The sequence below is a fragment of the Aythya ferina genome (genome assembly GCF_964211825.1).
Source record: "Aythya ferina genome assembly, chromosome: 18".
Classification (NCBI taxonomy): domain Eukaryota; kingdom Metazoa; phylum Chordata; class Aves; order Anseriformes; family Anatidae; genus Aythya; species Aythya ferina.
In genome coordinates, this window is record NC_140317.1 from 4,230,372 (window position 1) to 4,244,039 (window position 13,668).

The 13,668-nt window shown below is 63.2% G+C and overlaps 1 protein-coding gene across 5 annotated transcripts in view; it reads right to left on the bottom strand.

The window, feature by feature from the left end:
• The window catches only part of CASKIN2 (CASK interacting protein 2), a 51,455-nt gene that overhangs the window by 23,993 nt on the left and 13,794 nt on the right, over positions 1–13,668 (bottom strand). For 4 of the 5 annotated variants that reach the window (XM_084492035.1, XM_084492037.1, XM_084492036.1 and 1 more), the window contains exons 1-2: positions 8,926–9,072; positions 6,021–6,739 (exon numbers count right to left, since the gene is read on the bottom strand). In XM_084492035.1, coding sequence (XP_084348161.1) covers positions 6,021–6,114 — 94 coding nt within the window. In that variant the 5' untranslated portion in view covers positions 6,115–6,739; positions 8,926–9,072. Of the gene's footprint in view, positions 1–6,020; positions 6,740–8,925; positions 9,073–13,668 lie in introns of those variants that run through there. The other variant, XM_084492034.1, reaches the window with a different exon arrangement.

Genomic DNA, 13,668 nt, shown 5'->3' on the forward strand with positions numbered 1-13,668 from the left:
GGTGATTTTGGGGGGGAATCCGTGGCACAATTTGGGGGAAAAGCAGCAAGCTCGCGGCTCCCGCCCCTCGGCTCCCCACCCCCTGCCTGCCGCAGGAGCCAGAAAAGGTGGTTTATTGTTATTTAGTTTCTGCCCTTTCATACTTCTTCGCCGAAGCTGCGTTTTGCCAGCGGCGGCCCCGGGACTGGCGCGGGGCCAGGCCAGCCGAGGCGCTTTTCAAAACAAAGCAGGGCGCGTGCATGCACACACACACGCACGGCACCGAGCGCCTCTTTAACTCTTCCCGGCCTTCTCCGGGATGCTGCCGGGCGCTCCCAGCCAGCTCAGCTGCAAACCATCCTCCTGGAGAGGTGCTGGAATTGGGTAATTCGCTCCTCGGCCTGGGGAAATGGTCTCCCCGCCCTGGGCCGTGCGGTGGAGAGGCAGCACGAGGCGTGCTGCTGACTTGGTCGCAGTCCTCGGGGACGGCCTTGTCCCCGCTCCAAAGAGGGCCAATGCCCGGGGTGCTGGAGACTCTCCGGGTGGCTTTTCTAGGTCACAGCCGAGATTTTCAGCCCCAGTAGGCACGAGGAGGAGGAGGAGGAGGAGGAGGAGCACGGCGAGGTTTCCATCTAGAAGCAGTTTCCCTCCTGGGTGGCGGCAAGCCAGGGAGCATGGGCACGTGTGGGGCTGCTTCCAAGCACGTGGCAGGGCGCACGGCAGAGGTGCTCGCAGAGCACACCGTCAGCTCCAGCAGGAGACCCCGGCCCTGGGGGGACACCACAGCACCCCCAGCTCGGTTACCGCCACTCGGGAAGCCTTCCTGACACCTTCTGGCAGCTCCCTGCTGCCTGCCGCCAGCCCCGTGCCCCCCCAGCACGTCCCAGACACACAGAAGGAGGTCGGGACACGAGTGCCAGCGGTGCCCTTGCTGCCTCTCCTCCTCCCCCGCCTGGGAGCAGCCCTGGGGAGCGCTGTCCCCGTTACAGCCTCCAGCAGCAGGGCAGGCGCTGTCCCACGCTGCTCTGGGATTCCCTGCCCGCCTGCCTTGGAGCTGTCGGCACCCAAATCGTGCCACGTTTCTGGGCCAGGCAGCTGAGAGGGATCACGCAGCTCCCACAGGGGGAGAGCAGAGCCCTGTGGCCGGGGCTGAGTCACCGGGAGATGCCCGAGTGACGGAAATCCCTCTCCCGCCCCAAACCTCAGCCTCCCGCGTGCTGTGTTGGGGATTGCTGCCGGCCCCAAACGCAGCCAGCACGGCCCCGTGCACGGCTCCGCTCCCCAGGAGGGACGGGCACGTCCCTGGGACACACAGGAGCTGCCGGCCAACCCCTGGGGAAGGCAGCAACACCGCAGAGCAGCTCCCCTGCACGTCCCTTACGCAACTCCCCGCTGTTATCCCCCTTTTTATCTCCCCACTATTTCACCCAGAGAGGGGAAAAAAGCAGCCGCAGGTGGCACAGGCTGCAGCACGGAGCTGAAGTCTGCCCTGCCAAAGGGCTTTTAAAGGATGGGGGCAGAAACACAGACCCGGGATGGGGTGATGGGGTACAGAGGCCATCAAAGCTGTGCCCCACAGGCTGGGTGACCCCTTCCCACCAGCCGCTCCGTCTGCCTCCGTGGCGCTGTTTGCTCGGGGCTTATCTCCCCGCTCGGCGACGCTCGCTCCGGGTGCAGCGGTGGCAGCCAGACCCCGGCAGGGCCGCCTGTGGCCCCCGTCCAAAGACAACAAGCGGCAGAGGCCGGCTTTAAAACTTTGAAAAGCCATCGTGGCCTCACTCCTCTCGCTGCCGCTGCCTGTGTGGGACTCGTCCTTCCCCCCAAAAAAAAAGAAGAAAAGGGGGCAAACCCCTCCCCGAGCTGGGACAGGCGGGATTCATGACAGCGTGTGCTGGGGGGAACAAGGAAAAAAACAAAACAAAACAAAACAAAGCAAAGCACCAAGCAAACTGCAGGCTGGCACACGACTGCTGCAAGAGACCCCCCCGGAGAGGCCAGGAGCCGTGGGAGGAGGAAAGGATTTGAGGCTCCCCCCTCGGTACCATGCAGCTGCAGCCTCGCCGCCATCCCCGCGGCAGGAAGGCGGCCGCGCCGCGCTGGCAGGAGCCTTTGAAGCCTCCTTTTCCCCCTCCCACCCACCGCGGGCTGGTTGAAAGCACGTTTCGGCAGGCTGCGGGGTGGGGGGCTCCCCGGCACAGGGCCACCACTGGCCGGGCTCTGCCGGTGGCTCTTGGAGCTTCGCCTGCTGTGGCAAAGTTTCTCGGCCCCGCTTGTGGCAGCCCCAGGCATGCCCGTGGCCTTTCCAAGCCTGCACGCAGCGGTGCAGCCCGGCCAGCCCAACAGACCTCCAGCAGGCATGGGGAGGAAGAAAGGACCTCGCCGGGGATGTTTGGGATGTCCTGGTTGAAATCCAGGCTTCGAGGGACACGGTGAGGGCAGCGTGCTGGCTCGGTGGCACGGCCGGAGCCCGAAAGCTGCAGCACCCAGGGCAGGAGCGGAGCAGGCACGGTGCCCGGCAGTCCCTGTGCCACCAGCAGCGGGGTGGCAAAAGCCTGAACTGAGAACAAGCCCGCTGCAGGTCCTGGCTCTTCCCCACGCCACCCAAACCTCCCCGCAGGTGGGAAGGGTGGGACGGGCCCCCTTGAAGGACACCACGATGCGGGATGGGCTGCTGACACAACGGCGCATCCAGTGCCATCACGAAGGAACTCCTGGATCGAGGAGAGCAGCGACCTTTTCCCCGCATGCCCACGGGTCCTGCTGCCACCGAGACAAGGAAAAAATCCTGCAGGGCTCGGAGGGAGGGCAGGTGATTCTGCCGAGAACAGGGACACAGAGCGCCGGTGGCAGAGGGTAACAAATAGGAGGAGAGAGATTAAAGCTCACGCTTCGGGGCTCAGGCTGATAGAGCTACTGGGGCTTAGGAGGAAAGTTAAGGGGGAGGCAGGGAGCGAATTGGCCCACATCTGCCCGCTGCAGTGTCCCAGCCACCGTCCCTCCCCTGCCCAGCTGGATGGGTGGCAGCAGCCGAGAGCTGGCACAAGCCCTTGCTGTGCCCTGCACCGCCGGGACGCGGCAGTGAGCGGAGCCAGGCAGCAGGGCAGAGCCAAGGCTCCCCCCTCCAGAAGCTTTCCTGGTGTTTAACATCTCATTAGGCCCCAGCCCAGGTGGATCTGAACCCCAGGCACCCACGTTCTCGAGGTCTGGGATCCCCCAAAGCCCGGGGTGGCTGCTGACAGGGGGCGAAGGCCTGGCAGGGCTGCGCTCCCCGTCCTTGAGCTCGGCGCGCGTTTGCTCAGCTGTCGCCCTTTCTTTGCACTTCATGCGCATTTAAACAAAAAGCTCCACCACTCCCTGAAGGAAGGCAAACAGCGAGCCCAGCTCCTGCTCCCTTCCCCAGCACCTCCAGTCCCGGGCTATCGGCGGGGCGGTAAGGCTCACACCTCGGATAAAACCCCCCGGCGTCCACCCCACTGCCTGCCCCTTCACCCTGCCGCCGCCACCAGCTGGGACAGGGACACGCAAAGCTCCCCACGCACCGTGGCAGCCGTCCGGCCCCAGGAGCCGTCACCCCGTGGCAGGGATTCCTGCGGCCCCGGCTCGAGCCCCCGTGCCCCACGCGGCCAGGCCGGGGCATTGTTAGGGAGCAGGGCCAGGCAGGGCTGGGATTGATCGCCAGGGAGAAAGGCCAAAGCCGTGACGGGTCGTTTAACAATTTCAATTAAACTCCAGACGCGGAGGGGAGGGGAGAGGGGAGGAAATTAAAAAGAGGAGCCGTTTCTTTGCTGCTCAGGGGAACCTCAACAAAGAGCGGCCGGGGCAGCGGGAGCAGCCCGCTCTCCTCTCCGGCTGTAGGAGCGGCCACGGCGGTGTCCCCATGTCCCCTTCCCGCAGGCTGCTCCTGCTCCTCCCAACCCAAATTTTGTGTCCCCCTGCATAATGCCAGGTGCTGTGACCCACTTGTGGGGCCGAGGGCTTGCTCAGGGTGCACGTTCAACACCGCGGCCCTGAAATCCCCGCTGCCGGGACTGGCGCTCGCTTCTTGCTTACGTGCGGTGACTTTTTTAGGCACAGGAAGTCCCGCAGGGCTAATCACAGTGACGGAGCTCCCAATCCACCGAGACAGCAGAAGGACTCTTAGAGGGATTTTAAAAAAAAAAAAAAAAAAATACATCGGCATCTCGGCCTGTCATATGGAAAAGGAGCTTTAATGAGCAGCAAACGCTCTGCTCGCACGGCGCGGGAGGGAGGAGGGAGAGGGAGCGGTGGGGCCACGAGGTGGCCTTGCCAGGGTCTGGGCTTTTGGCTCCCCCTCCTTATAAAGGAGTAAAATGAAAATAAGCAGAGCGAGGGACCTGCAGACGCCGCTGCAGCGGGGGAGTTCAAGGCAGGCGTTCACGTGGGTGCCCCGTGGCTGGAGGGGGGGGAAAGATGCCAGAGAAAACACAGACAGGGGCTGAGAGCGAGAGCTATCGGAGGAAACAAGTGTGAACTGCCCCCGGCACGCAGGGGAGGAGAGCTGGGGGTGCCCCAAGCTGCCTGCATCGCGCTGCCTGCCCTGGGACACCAGCTCGGGGCTGATGTTCTTTATTTAGTGCCTCGGGGCATCCCTCAAGCCTCCTGCATGAGGAAATCCACCTGTGTGTCCCTGCCCCACACGGCCTGTGACCCCCAGGGACCCTGAGCAGCATGTGGAGGTGAAGGCACCCGGTCCTGTCACCCAGATACGGGGCACCCAGCACCCTTGGTGCCCCAAGCAGGCTCGGGGCTGGCTCCGGGGGCAGGAGGAGGCAGCCCAGTGCTGGGATTTGCCAACTTTTGGCCCCAGTCAAATCCCTCCAGGAGCCGACGCAGGGGATTTTATCCCCACCTCACGTTTATAATCCCCAGCCTAACTCAGGGCTCCCAGCACCGGCCTCTCTGCCCTGAACCACCCCGATTAAGGCTTCAAGCTTCTTCTCCTGCCTGATTTTCCCCTCTCCATCTCCAAAATATTTCTCCTCCCCCCCAGTTTCCTGCAGCCCCCGAGACCCTCCCACAACGCGTGACCCCGACAAGGGCCACGACCAGGAGGGCCCTTCAGGGAGTTTCCCCAAGCACCTTGCAGCAGGGAGCTGGGCCCAGATGCGTTTTTCCTGTACCAACTTCCCAGCTGAAGCCACCCCGCAGGCTGCGAGCACAGGGAAGGGGTTTCTCTGGCCCCTTCTCGCCCAGAGCAGCTCCTGCAGCCCACACAGGAGCTGTGCAGCCTTGCCCTGGTCACGCACCGCCGACAAGCGCCCTTTTATTTACTTTTTCCAGCTTCCTTCTCTCTGCAGGGCACAAGAAGTGACCGGAGCGCCTACCCAGGAGCTCAGCTCTCTGCAAGGTCTGCAGCACCAACCATAATCTGCTCCTCCGCCTTTTTAAACCCCCATTTTCTCCGGAAGTTTTTGGGAGGGACCCCAAAGTCCCTCCAGGACCCCCACAGCCCCAGCAGGAGCAGGCCCCCGGCTCACCAAACGCTCAGCATGGGTTGAGCCCAGCATTTGCTCTGAGCCCGCTCGCGGCCGACCTTTCCGAGCACACATGAAAGAAAACAGCACTGCTGAAGGGTTAAACATTACCAGACTGAAATTCAAGGCTTGACAATTGGTTCCAGTCGACCGGCTCGGATGATAATTTTTCACAAGATAAATACGGCCAGGAGCGGGCGGCGATGGCTCAAGACCCTTTGTACCACATCCCCCCGAGCAGCTTCGCCGCCCGCCCCGCTGTGATTTCCCCTCGCCCTTCCCCGCTCGGTGCCCACACTTTGGGGTCCCTGGCGCTGAGCCCGAAGGGAACCTGAGCCCTGCCGGGAGGTTTACAGCTCAGTCCTCCACCAGCCCGGGCTGCCTTTGTGCTCCCGCCTCTAAGTGTGGAGGAACTCAGCCACCAGGTTCAAAGTCAGCGCTCACACCCCAGCGCAGATGCTGAACCGGCCCCATGCACAGCCCGGGCCACGCGGCGATGCCCGGCAGGAGCGAGGGGAAGCAGCAGCTCCGCACCCAGGTACTCACTGCTCTTGGATGCTTTGATCTTGGCCACCAGCTTCTGCACGCCGGGTACGTCCCCGTTCTTCACGGCCTGGATCAGCTCCTGCTCTCGCCCCATGGCGGACAGGTGGGAGCGGCAGCGGCGCACAAGGAAGAAGCCCTCGGATCCCGGAGGTTTATAAAGCCATGAGAGTAAGCCTGTAAATCCTCAAAACATGCTCGGAGAGACGGTGAAATCCAGCAAGAAAGATGCTTTAAAGTCCCACGGGACATAAAAAAAAGAAGGAAGAAGTGTCTCTGCTAGCGGCTGAGGTCCCTTTCTGCGTTGGGAGGAGCAGGACCCAGACGGGGTTCGGTCGGAGAACATGCAATCAGCTAAGATGAGAAAGTTCAGTGCTGAGGGACCAGCTCCCGGCAGCAACGGGATGATGCCACGAGACCCAGCGAGGTGGCTTGGGGCAGGGCACCCAGTGGGGTCGACATCGGGATGCTGCGAGCCTCTGAGCTGAAGCTGTGCTGGGCTCCGCTTTGCTCCCCTCGCCAGGCTCTGCCACACTGATGAGTCCCTAATTCTTCCCAAAGGGATTACAGGCTCGTTGCCATCTGGAAGTCATAGATCCTCCCTCTCTGGTGCTCATTAGCCCCCTTGCTTCGGCATTCCTCTTGGCGACAGCGCTGCAGCCACGCTGGGGAGCCCCGCGCGCAGCCGAGCCCCGGTGCGGGCTGGCACGGCAGCCTGGGACCTGCGGAGGGGAAGAGCACAGTCAGCCCCCAGAGGCCATTTACCTCCCGGCTCCGTCGCGACAGCTTTTGTATCCGCGCCGAAGAACGAATACTTTGACTATATTTAGTCCTGGCGGGACTGGGCTCATCCTCCTGTTAGAAGGAGAGGGAAGAACCTGCAGAGGAAGCCTCCTGGGGGGGGGCACGGATGGATGAGTGCTGCTGCTCTGCTCATCTCCCTGCCCTCCTGCCCAGGGGACTGGCCACGCCGTGCCCTCCCCGAGGACAGCAAAAGGGGCTCTGCCACGTCTCCCCCTCCCCTCTGCTGGTGGCAGCACCCACGCGATGGAGCAGGGGAGGTTGAGCCAAAGTCCTCCCTGCACAGCCGCTGGGACCGGCTGAACCTGCCTGGCACCCTTCCCCTCCGGCACAGGGACAAACCCCGGCCCTCCGAGCTACCCGGGGAGCTCAGTGCCCCGGGACCCAAGACACATTTCACCAGGTAAACTAGTGCTCTTGGGCCCAAAGCGAGAAGCTGGGTGCAAGCAGGCAGCACAGCCACGCTCAGGGGAACGAGGTCAAGCCCTGATTGTGGCTGGCGGGGACACCCCACAGGACCCTGGGCTCCTGCTGCAGCCCTTCACCCCTCCCACCCCCATGCTCTCCCCCTGCATCAGGGCAGCAAGAAAATCGCTCCTGGTTCAGGGCCGTGCATCCAGGCTGCCCTGAAGCCCGGGGAGGAGCAGGAGGGCAGGGAGCTCACCCCGTGCCAGCTGTGGGGCTGCCAGCAGCCCGCCCCACAACTCCCGCCACGCCAACCCGGGCTGGATGGGAACTGGCTCCAGTTTCCCCCAGCCAGCGCCCAGGCGGGCCGGGCCGTGCTGTGCCAGCCGTCTCCCTTCCCAAAGCGCTCGCCCTTGGCCATTTACATAACACTGGGTGCTCCTTCCTCCCAGTGATCGAGGTCACTGCTTCGAGGACAGAAACCACCGAAGGAGAGAGAAAGCAACAACAGCGGGAGGAGAGGTCCTGCCTGCTTCAGGGGCAAGAGCAGCAGGGCCGTCCCAGCACCTCCCGGGACCCCACACCAAGCACGGCGCCGCTCAGCCCACCCACGGCCAGCCTGGGAGCCGTGCAGCCCCCCGGCACGGGGCTCCCCCTCTCCAGCCCTCCCCTGGGTGCAGTGCCATGCAGGGCGGCCACAGGGGCAAGGCTCTGGGGCTGGTTTGGCTCCTGGGACAAGGAGGTGCCCAAATTCCCAGGCCAGGCTGGGGGGCTCTCCCCCTCTCACTCACTCCCTGGGGCCGTGGGCTGGTTCGGCTGACGAACCCTCAGCACCTGGTGCTGATAGCAGTGCCCGGTTCGGTCAGCTATCACCCCCCCGTGTCCTGGGGCACCCCCCCAGCTCAGCCCCATCCCGACCAAGTTTCAGCCGCTCAGCTCAGAGCGAGCCCTCGCCACAAACAAATCTCCTCCCGAAGCTTCCTGCACTGCACCGGCTTCGAGCCTACTTTGTTTCCCTTAACGCAGCGCACCGAATCCAACTTCACGCCGCTCTGCGAGCACAAAAAAAGGGAGTACGAGGGCGTTGGTGCTGTTTATCCGTTTATTACACACACACACAAAAAAAAAAAAAAACTCCACGTGGCCTCACCTAGCAAACAGCCTCTCGCTGCTCCCTGCCTCCCCAGGAGCGTGCGAGGCTCGACAAATGCAATGAGAGGCGCGGGGAGCTCCGAGTGCCGATCTCCGCTCCTGCGAGAGGAGCAGCAGCGCAGAGTTGCAGGAGGCACAGAGCTGGAGAAGCTGCAGCGACCATCCCATCCCATCCCATCCCATCCCATCCATCCCATCCCACCCCATCCCACCCCAGCCCTGCCTCCAGCGCAGGAATCCACCTGGAGAAGCGAAGTTTCTGCACCAGCCGCAGGAAAAAAGGAAAGAGGGGAGGGAAACAAACCCGAAACCATCGCGCAGACGGGGCAGGAAAGATGCTAGAAAGTGGCTGCCGCCGCCCCCCCAAAGAAAGAGGGGCTCGGGGGGGCGGCCGGGGGGCAGCTCGCCCTGCCGGGGGGGGCTCCGGCTCCTCCCGGGGGGGCTCCAGCCCCAGCTCGGCGAGGCCCCGGCCCCGGGGAGGCTCCGTGGGACTCGTGCCCCGCTCCGGGGGGCGCAGCTCGGGGTCCCGGGGGGGGGCAGCGCCACTCACCTGGGCTGCTCGCAGCGTGCCGAGCCGAGCCGTGCCGGGACCGGAGCGCAAAGCAGCGGGACAGCCCGAGCCCAGCGGGGTCGTGCAGCGCCGAGCCGAGCCGTGCCGAGCCGTGCAATGCCGAGCCGTGCAATTCCGAGCCGTGCCTCCCCGTCCCGGCAGGAAATCCCTCCCTTGCCCGGCCTGATTGGAAAGGGCCGGGGGCTGGGCGGGCCGGGCAGGGCCGGGGCTGCTGTCACTCACCGCCAGGCGCCGGCGGAGCGGGGCCGAGCCGTGCCGAGCCGTGCCGAGCCTCCAGCGGGGCCGGGCCGGCGGCAGAGGGGTCCCCAAGGGGTCCCCAAGGGGTCCCCGAGAGGTCCCCGAGAGGTCCCCGGGGGGCGCGGTGCCGCTGCGGGCCGAGCCCCGCGTTCAGCCCCCCCCCGTCCCATTCCTTCGCCCCCTCTGCAATCCGCCCCGCTCTGCCCCCCCCCGGTGCCCCCAGCAGGGCTGTGCTAAGGCGGGGGATTGCCCAGCAAGCCGGCCGGCTTTTGCTGCATGATAGCGGCGGCTTAGCGGCAGCCGAGCCGATTAAAACCACGCAGAGGCTCGGGTCTGCTGCGCCAAGCGCCCGGCCCGCCGCTCCCAGGGGAGCTGCAAAGACCCAGCCCCGCTGCCACCCAAACCCCAAATGGCACCCAGGGTGGCGGTGAGGGGCTGGTGGCCTCCTGCACAGCCCGAAGCAGGAGGTGGTGATGCACACCTCATCCAGGGCAACATCTCACAGCTGCTGTGGCGAAGCACGAAGCTGGAAGCATCCCAGGAAGCGCTGGGGCTCGGTATCCCTTCCGCGAGTTGTGCCAGAGCTTGTAAAGCTCAGTGACATTTCTAAGATTCCCCTGAATTTCTCCAGCACTTTTTGTCCTTTGAATGATCTTAATTACGCCGTGCAGCTCCCCGAGCACAGACTAAAGCTGCTTCCCAAGAGCCCGGCACGAGGCGCACGTCGCAGTTGGGCGCAGGGCGGGTGCGTTTCGCCCGCGTCCCCACCCGCTGCGTGGCCAAAGCGGGGGCACTGAAGCTTGAATTTCTGCCCTTGGAATCGAGGGTGCATGGGGAAGCTCCCCCTGATTTGCTGGACATCCACAATTTCCAGCTCAGCCTCTGAGTGTTAAACACCCTTTGGGTGCTTCGGACACCACGCCTAAGCCCGAGGCTTTCACATTACAGTCGTGCCAGCAGGCAAGCAGCAGAGGAGGATTAACCTCAGTGCCCCTGATCTCCTATCGTGCACCTCACAGCTTTGCCGTTACCTCCTGGGTAAATTATTGCCCCTTTGGTGATCCTCAGCACAAAGACCCACGCACAGCACCTGCCCTGTCCACCTCACCAAGGTGTCAGAGGCCTGGAATGTTTTTTTTTTTTTTCCACGTGTCCGCAGACCAGGGGCTGAGGGAATTCACTGAAATCCCACTGCAGAAAAGTCCTCTCTAACATTTGGCTACTTCCTTGCCCACGGGGGAGTTGTTTGTGTTTTGAGAGGAGTTTTCGGGGCGGAGGCACCCTCAGGAGGCTGGCTGAGAGCTCAACCCTGGCCTGAGCCCCTGCGCCCCAGCAGCGAGGTGCCCAAAGCAGCAGCGACCCGTGGCCCTGCCTGGTCCTGTGTGGACCCTGCTCCTCCCGCAGCTCTTCGGGTCGCTGTTGCCATCTAGAGCCCATGCTACAACGATCAGCTGCTCGCAGGGTGCCGGGAAGGAGCTGGTTTGCTTTGGTTTGTTTTTAATTCACGGCAGCGTGTAAAAGCAGCGTGGTTGGGGTAGGGGCAGAGCAGAAGGAGCAGATTCGTTGCTCCTCCAACTGAGGCAGTTTAGGCTGAGAACACAGCTCAGTGCTCTGCCAGCTCTCCCCAGCTCAGGGCTTGGGCAGCTGACTGGTGGCCGGAGCTCAGCGCCGTCCTTGCGGCCCCAGCGGGCATTCAACCTCCCTCCCTTCTGCGATTTGCCTTAATTGTTCCCCTCCCTCCATCACCAAACCAGAACGGCGCACGCAGTTGCTGCCGGGAGGGAAGGGGCCCCGCTGGCACGAGTGACGCCCGCGGCAGCTCCGCCGACGGCTTCAGGTGCGGCCAGGCCAGACCCAGCTCCACAGCCCAGGGCCGGAGGGCGCGGGGCTCCTGCTCCCAAATCTCGCCTGCGAGAGCCGAACTTGGAAAGCGGCGGCGGCAGCAGTGACCCCACCCAGCCAGGAGCCGGCAGGAGGGCCACAGAGACCCGCAGCAGACATCTGAAACATTTTAAGTATGCTGTGAACCAGCTGGACGGAGCCGCACTTCTCCCCCTCCCGGCTCAGCTGCAGCTCAGGCTCCTCCTTTCGTGGCTGCAACCCGAAAGCTCCAGCTCGCACCTGGGTGTGGGGAGGCTCCGAGTCCCGTGGGGGCCGAGGGGGATCCCCAGGGCGCTGCTTTCCCCAGACGGGAGCACAGACACTGCTGGGACAGTTGCTGGTGTGCAGCTTGCACACCCACGAGGCCAGCACCACCTCCAGGGGGGCTGTGGCACCCTCCTGGTGCCACATCACCTGTCCCATGGGAATGAAGGTGCGGGCTGAGGGTGAAGCAGGGCGAGGAAGGGCTGCTCCTGCAGGCAGCCAGGCCACGGCAGGAGGCAGGTTATGGAAAGTCACCCCCAGAGCTGCAGCTCCAGGTGTTCATTCCTGCAGCAAAAAGTGTTCAGGGCCCTGCTGCTGGGCTTTGGGCCTGTCCGTGAGCAGCACAGAAAATCTCGGCTTCATTCCTGGTGCTCAGCACCCGCATCCCAACCCCAGGGACCTTTTTCCTGCACAGGTACCTGTCCCCTCTCCCCTATCCAGACACAGCTCTTCCCATTCTGCACCTCGCTCGTCGCAGTGTTAAGGGCAAAGCTAGAGCAGGGCAGGGGGCAGGACACACGAGGTGTCTATGCACACATTCACTCCGTCACCTTTTTAAAACCTGCCTGGCAATAGCTGCTGCTTCAAGTCCGAGAGCAAAACTCAGGGGTTTGATTGCGAGGGAGCCACAGGCTGCAGGGAGGAGGAGGAGGAGGAGGAGGAAGCTGCACTCCCAAGGACCAGGCTCCAGCAGGCGGGCACGGGGGTCGGGTTGGCCCCAGTCGCCTCCTGCTCCTGGGCCAGGCGCAGCGTGGCCGCTGCAGGGAGCCGTGGGCTGGGACACATCCTCCACGTGGACACAGCTCCATAAATGTCAAAAACAGTACAAAGAAGCAGCGATTGCCCTTTGCAGGGCTGGCAGTACCCGGTGGTGATAGGCAGCAGCATAAACCATAGCTAGAGGCGGCTCTCCAGTAGGTAACGTTATTCAGGAGCTGATCCTGGAAGCTCTGCTCTGCTACTGTCTTTTATGGCAAAGAAACAGCCCGCAATGTGTGACCAGAGGTAACCAGCCCTCGTGTCTCCATCCTGCTCGAAAGCACGCTCAGCCCTCCCTCTGCATCTCTCTGATGGACTCCAGCTCTCTGCTCCCTCCGAAACCAACTCGGCAGCCCTGTCCCCAGCACCCAGCACAGCGCGCCCTCTGCGCAAACCCTTCCCTGGGCCCACCTGGGAACTTGGGCCTGGGGCTCCCCGCAGGAGCAGCCTTCCCACGTGCCAGTGCTTGGCTCCTGCTGGATTCACCTGAACCCAAACCCTGACCCACCACGCACCCCATGCGAGGCCCCCAGGAAGCCGTGCTCCCAACAGGAGCCTTTGGGTAGCCCTCGACCTCCTTCGGCAGCCTTTTCACAGCCCCATTCCCATCAGGACTCTGCACACCCGTGCTGCTGCTCGAGCCCCTCTCTGCTTCCCATCCACCCCATTTCCTCCTCCACTACCTGCCTGTGCCGCCAGCTACTTCTTTCTGCTCCTGTGCCTTCTCTTCTCTGTCTCCCCCCCTCAGTCACTCTCTCAGGAAATTAAAGATAATCCCCCCTTTTCTTGCTGCCGGATTCCCTGTTTAACATTCGCTGCGTGTGCTGCACTGATTCAAAACGGGATTAGACTTTCTGGTGCTTTGATGTCAGCTGGGTTTTGCACTTAAAGCAGGGGGGAAAGAAAGTGTGCGTTAACAAACCCGGGCACTGTCAGAGCCCGGGGCCCTTCCAGGACCAACCCTGCCGCGTGCAGTCCCGGCGCTGGGTGTTACGGTGTGCATACGGCAGGTTCTGCCCCGATGGTTATCATACATCCCCGGGGAGGCTGAACGGCTCCCATCAGGAGCGAGGGGGAATTAAACATCTGAAGACACAGCTCGTTGACTGTCCGGCCTGCCAGGCCACCGGCGTAACGGCGATACAGATCGGCGCATACCCCGAGCTGCGCTGGGATGAGCGGGTGCGCTGGGATGGGGAAGGTGTGAATTGGCTTCCCGTTCCTGTAGCGTGACATTTGAGCCGTGGCACAGGCCAAGAATTGGGCATTTCCCTCTGCCTCGCCAGGCCTGAACACCTCCCTTTGGAGGATGCAGACTTGGGGTTATTTTTACCAGCCAGTGCCCCCTGCTAATCCCAGAACCGAGCACTAGTCTGAAGTGGGTGAGGAGCTTGTTGTGGGCCTGGCATTTTTCTCACATCATCTACAACAGGGTGCTCTGCCTCTGAGACACCGCTCCTCGAGCCCAATGACATACAACTGGGCCACAGCATGGCTCAGCGCTGGGTTACAATCTCTGTCCCACACTGATCGTACAGCAGAATAAAAGGTTTTTGCACGAGATGCTGCAGAGCTGTGACC